Here is a 6251-nt window from a genome sequence, read left to right on the forward strand (position 1 = left end):
TATGATGTTAGGATTTATTGATTGATTTTGCCCCAGTCTATTATCACTTTGAACTTGCTCACACTGAATATCATATTTGGCTGTCCAAATACAGTTGAGATAAATATAGTTGAGATAAATCCTTCTACAATTTTCACAATCTACTTTGGTTTCTATCAGCATGAATAATTTGGTATCAACTTTAACACTTGGTGACCTCATTGTACACCCCTTATCATTTATGAACAAATTAAAAACCACCAGTTCCAAACTCAAAACTTTGGGGAAACTCAGTGCTCTGAAAAGGATGCATTTACTCCTACCACCTGCTTCTTTTTGACCACCCCAAACGAGATGATGTGTTATACGTGACACATACATGTATTTTTAATTACATTTATATCCCACCTTTTCTCCATGTAGCTCAGGGCATCTTGTATAAGGTATCCACGTGGTCATTCACCCAAACACTGACCAGAACCAGACTGGCTTAGCTTTATTAATTTGCATTGCTGCATCATGTGCCTTTAGACAATGTCCTGGACCCAAACACAGGTGAACTAACAACATTAATATTCACACTTGCACTAGTACTCACAGTCAGAAGGCTCACAGAGCTCACACAACACCTCACCACATGACATGTGATGTGATGTGTGAATCGGGCAGGGGGAACACACTGATGTCAAATGAAGATTCCTCATGCTACCATTCAGCCCTTCTGAAGCTACTCAAAGGTGGGGGAACACAATACTTTTTTGTTGTTGCATATTTGAAGTCAGACTGTGCTTCTAGAGGTACAATGCATTCCCCCCACTTACACTGCTCCTAGTTCAAACCTTGGTCCTCCAAACAATACTTCAGACTTGATGACAATAGCGGTGTGAATAAAAGCATCACCCTGCCAAACCGCCATTCATGAGTGCAGTTCAGTGGTGAGAGAGGAGATCTTCAAACTATTCTGAGGGAAGTCTCTTTCAGTAGCTGGCATGGCCCAGGGTTACCCTTAGCAACCCATGAGGAATTCCAGTGCTGAATGGCATTGTGAAAGCAGCTCAGCCTCTCTGCTCCTAACCCCAGTGGGGGCAGGGAAGAGACAGGAATACGGACACAAAACCCTGTGACCCAGAACACAAGGCAATAGGTCAAAATGCACATGTGTTTTCCATGGGCAGAGGTGGGCAGGGGGGATGTGCCCACTCTATTGTGTACATGTAACACAGTTATCCAAGTAGTGTAGGTACTACATATCCACAAATATATACTTAGATTCTTCATGAACATACAAAACACAAAGGCCCTAAGGAAGAAACACACACACACTCACTCTAAAGTGATACCTTTTTTTAGTGGACCAACTTCTGTTTTGATCACCTTGCCCACCTTGAATCTCTTTTTGTCTGGGCACAAGATGCCACCTATGCCAATGTACTATCAGTTTTACATACATACATACATGCACACTTTCTGTATGCATCCTGTCCTCCCTTCTTCTTGGCATACAATGCATGCATATAGATGATACTTCTAGATCATACATCAAGACCATACACCTGCCTCCTGCTGCAGGCAGAAATACAGCTCTAGAGGTGTGCAATGCATACACACATTAACACATGCATCGTACATAAAAGCAGCATCCCAGATGTGCATTTCTCCAAACCCAAACATCCTGTGTATCTGCACTGGTCGCAGGCACACACAAACAAGGGGGTTCCCTATGTGCGGCACGATTACATATATGCAAGCGGTCAAATGCCAGTGTGAACAGGGTCCTCCGTTACATTTCCACTGTATGCAAGAGAAGCCGGCGTGTTTTGCTATGGGTGGATCCATTGTGAGCTCTATTTCCATACATGCCCCAGCCCCGCCAGTTTCGATAAACCAAGAGGCAGGCCTAGTGGCTCCCGTGCCAAACTGCTGCTTTGCATTGTTTGCTCTCGGCTCTGGCAAGGAAACGTCTCTCGCTAAGCTGGAGCTGAGCCTTTGCCGGGGGCTCCCCCTCTTTTCCTTCCTCCTCCCCCCCTCCTCGGCCAGAGGTGCAGAGAGCAGCACCTGCCTTCTCCCTTCCCCACCTGGAGCAGCCGCCACCTACCACACAGAGCCGTAAGCTCCCGAGCCCACCGGGGTCAGGTGCTGGTAGCGCTGGGGGACCTCCCACACGGTCTTATTCAATTCCTGCTTATAGAAGCCGCCTCGCTCAGACATTTTCCGGAGCCGGCACCACCAGCGAGCAGCAGCTGAGCCGGGGAGTTACAGAGGGAAGTGGAGGAGCCGCCGCGGCAGGGAGGAGGGAGGGAGGGACCAGGGGAGGGGGAAAGGGAGGAGAAGAGGCGACGGGAAGCTAGAAAGGGGAGGGAGCAGCGGAGGATGAATGAAGAGGCTGAGAAGAACTAGAGCGAATAAAGCAAAGCAGAGCTTGGGACTGGTGGAAGCCGAGGGTCTCCCCTCAAAGGAACCGCATGGCATCCAGCTCGGTACACTGAAGAAATGTCCAGTTTTTTCAGGGCCGGCTCACCCGCTTAGTAGTGGGCTGGCCCTGAAAAGTGAGCTAATCACCCGCTCAGGGCGCACAGGGCAGGGTGTGTGACAGCCTGGGTCACATGGGACCCAGGGTTGCTGTCCTCCGCCTCCTCCCCAGGGTTCCTGCTCTCCCCCCCCCCCCCCCGCCACAGCGGACAGGAGGGTGGCGCCAGGGAGCACGTGTCTGCCCTCCTCGCCACCGACGCCACCTACCGCTTTGCGGTGGTGGTGAGGAGGCAGGCGCGCAGGTGATGGGGAAGACCTTCCTGCTTGCCCACCTGCTGCCCTCCTTGCCGCTGGCTCCAACTCCACCCACCTCTTCCACGGTGAGTAGAGGCAACGGCAGTAAGGAAGGTTGGCAAGTGTTTCCCCATTACCCGCCTACCCTCCTTGCTGCTGGTTAGAGGCGAGTAGGGCTGGTGGCAAAGATGGCAGGTGTGCATTCTCCGCTTCCTACCCAGTGTCTACTGTGGCCAGAAGAGTGCCCAGGTGGGGAATGGGGACTAGTGTTGCCAACATTTCATTGCCAGAATGAGAGAGACAAGTTCCAGGATGAGGGACACATGTTTGAGGGGGTGGCTGGGGGTGGTGGCTGAGAGGTGTATGTAGTGGTAATCAACAGCTTATCATTGACGTATATGTAATTGAATTATATGCTATTGAATAAATGGGGGACAAAAGCTATCCCTATAGGGACCAACATTTTATCCCTGAAATGAGGGACATCCTGAGTCATGAGGGAGAGTTGGCAACCCTAATGGGGACAGTGTGGGGTGCCCAGGTGAGAGGTGCCTGGGCAGGTGACTGGGGAATGCAGGGGTGCCCAGGTACAATGGTGGAGAGGCAGAGGAGACATCTGCCTAACACTGTAAATTCTGCCCCCAGGGGTTAGTGGCTGCTGCAGTGAGGGAGGGGGTGGGGGCAAGGAGAAAGCCCCCCAATGACATTTTTAAAAGGAAATAACTGACCCAGCACAGCGATGCGGTCATGCACTGAGCCTATGGCATCCCCCCCACAACTCACTCGCTCTTTCCCACACACACAACTCGCTCACTCTCCCCCCCACAACTCGCTCTCTCTCTCCCCCCCACAACTCCCTCACTCACTCTCTCCCCCCCACAACTCCCTCACTCACTCTCTCCCTCCCACAGCTCCCTCACCCCAGACCCCCTGCTTCATGACCCCAGCCAACTGGCTTTCTGAAGCAGCCGCCTGCATTCCTCTCCGGCTGCTGCCTTCTCGCTTTCTGAATTCTTGCATGCTGACAGCCAGTCATCTCCCCCCTCCTCCTTTCCTCCCCCCACTCTTAGCCAATCACCTCCTTTCTGCCACATCCCCAACAATGCTCCTTTCTGCCACGTCCCCACACGTGCCCCAATCTTAGATAAATAAGTATATAGATAGATAGATGGTGCTGAACAGCAGGCGGCAGTAGCTGCAGGGAGGGGAGGCAAGGAGGGGAGAGCCCCCATTAACTGACCACCGAACTTTTACATAGGGAGGGAGAGTGGGATGGGGTATGGTGCTGTTGGCGGAGGCTGCAGGGAGGGGGATGCGGAGCGGAGAGTTCTCCCTCATGGGAGGCTGGCTGCAAGCTCCCTCTAGGTGCCCTCACAAGGGTCCGTGCAGTCAGTTGGGAGAAGGGAGGGCAGCTGGAGGGAGCTCACAGCTGCTGTGCATTGGCATGTTTTTTTTTTAATGCAATGAGGAGACCCGCCCCTCGCCCCCCACCCTCACTACAGCAGCTGTGCCTAAGGCAAAGAGGGAAAGTTTCCCCTCCCTTCTGCCTGCTGTCGCCACACAGCCACATTTTTTGGAAAAAAACTTTTTTGCCTATGGGCAGCTAAAAGGCTAATATGCCCAGATAGGTGTTCCCCAGCAGGCAGGTGGTCTCCATCGCATGACCACCCTCTTCTCCATCTGCTACGCAGCCGCCCCTGTGCCCACCCTGCCAGGTGGCTCCAACGTGCCTTTACTAAAAATACAGCCACTGTGTGGCGGTGGCACTAGCTCTGGGGAGGAGGGGTGAGGAAGGAAGAGTTTCACTTTAAGGAGATGTTTTGGAGGGTGGGGGTAGGGGTGGAGGCAGTTGGGATTGCAGGGAGGTTGGGGGGTGAGGAGGGGGGTGTTCCCCCTGTTACCCTCCGGGATGGGAGGAGGCCCAAGCTCCATCCAGCTCCGCTCCCTTCTCCCAAGTGATGGCCTCTCGTCAGTCTTCTGAGCAGGCCATTTCCGGCCTTCCTCCACGTGGAGGAGGTAGAGAGGCAAGAGGCCATCACTGTTTGATCAAGTGTGAGTAGGTTGTCACCTTTTACCTGGCTGTTTTTCACACAGGGCTTGTAGCTCACATCTCTTCCCGAATGGAGGGTTTGTGTTCACATATCGGCCAGATTTACTCTGAAGTCCCTGTGAGTTATCAGGGAGCATTTCACACACAATTCAGGTTTCTCAGAAGGGTGTCAAACAAGGTTGCATTCTGGCCCCACTCTTATTTAATTTTTACATCAACTCAATGGTGGACCAGCTCAGCAACGTTGACTTCCATCCTCCTATGCTCACCAGGAGACACCTGGCCACCCTCCTATACACAGCTGACGAGGTCATCCTCTCAAGAACTCCCATTGGCCTTAGAAGCGTGTTGAGGGCTCTGACACTGCACTGCAAGGAAGACGGTCTGGAAATCAACTATAAGAAAACTAAAATAATGGCCTTTGCTAGCAGGCCCAAGATCCATTCCGGGAGGATTGAGGGACGTAAAATTGAACAAGTGACTCATTTTAAATACCTGGGTGTAGTCTTTCATTCAGGTGGCTCCAGAAAAGCCTACGGAGATCATGTGGTCTTAAATGCTCAGAGAAGCTCCTCCACTATTCTTCAGTTTATGCACGCAAGAGGAAGCCACTATGTCCCTGCAGCTCTTGAGCTGTTCCAAGCCAAGTCATTAGCTCAACTACTCTATGGCGCTCAATTGGGCCCTTCCCCCAATAGTGTGACTTTGGAATAGGTACAATCCAAGTTCCTCAGGGCAGCACTGTGTGTACCAAGATGTGTCTCCAATGCTACATTATGCCTGGAGACAGGCCTGATCAAGATTGAGGCTAGGGTGTGGGTGGCCACTCTCTCCTATTGGCTTAAACTGTCCCTCAGTCCAATTGGTCTTGCGCCTCTAACCCTTCATGATGATTACCATTCTATATGGCCTCAGGCAATTGAGATGAAATTAGCTACCCTGGGTCTCGCCCCTCTGTCCCTGATCAACATGGGCTACGGTCAGGCAAAAGCTATTATCAAACAGCACATCACAGACACTGAGCACCAAGCGGATCTCAACAGTGTCTCAAAATTCTGTATAAGTGAGGAGCTTAGATATATGGCCTCTCCTGCAACATACCTCTCCTAACTGGAGATCCCAAACCATAGAAGGGCGTTCACTCTGGCCCTCTGCCATGGTCTCCCCTCAGCAGTAATAAGAGAGTTGTACAGAAAGATTCTGTACGCAGAGCGATTATGCCCCTGTGGCTCAGAACAAATTGAAACCTCTAAGCATGTCCTCCTATACTGCCTGTTCTACAGAGACATTCGTGCCACCCTTATTTCCTGACTCTAACCCCACCACCACAAAGATCGTTGCTCAGTTGTGTGCGGCTGCGATTGGCATCCAGCGAAGGATGATAGCTGATGGGCTCCCCTAATCTGATTCTCGATAACACTCGCCTCCATACTCTGTGTATTATACTAATTGCACTATG

The 6251-nt window shown here is 51.5% G+C and overlaps 1 protein-coding gene across 2 annotated transcripts in view; it reads right to left on the minus strand.

Moving 5' to 3' along the window:
* MAPK11 (mitogen-activated protein kinase 11) overlaps positions 1-2518 on the minus strand; it is a 74140-nt gene extending 71622 nt beyond the window's left edge. The window contains exon 1 of one of the 2 annotated variants that reach the window (XM_053256454.1): positions 2075-2518. In XM_053256454.1, the coding sequence (XP_053112429.1) occupies positions 2075-2187 (113 nt within the window). In that variant the 5' untranslated portion in view covers positions 2188-2518. The remainder of the gene's footprint in view (positions 1-2074) is intronic. The other variant, XM_053256451.1, reaches the window with a different exon arrangement.
* Between the last annotated feature and the right edge of the window lie 3733 nt (positions 2519-6251).

Source organism: Hemicordylus capensis, chromosome 5, assembly GCF_027244095.1.
Source record: "Hemicordylus capensis ecotype Gifberg chromosome 5, rHemCap1.1.pri, whole genome shotgun sequence".
Classification (NCBI taxonomy): domain Eukaryota; kingdom Metazoa; phylum Chordata; class Lepidosauria; order Squamata; family Cordylidae; genus Hemicordylus; species Hemicordylus capensis.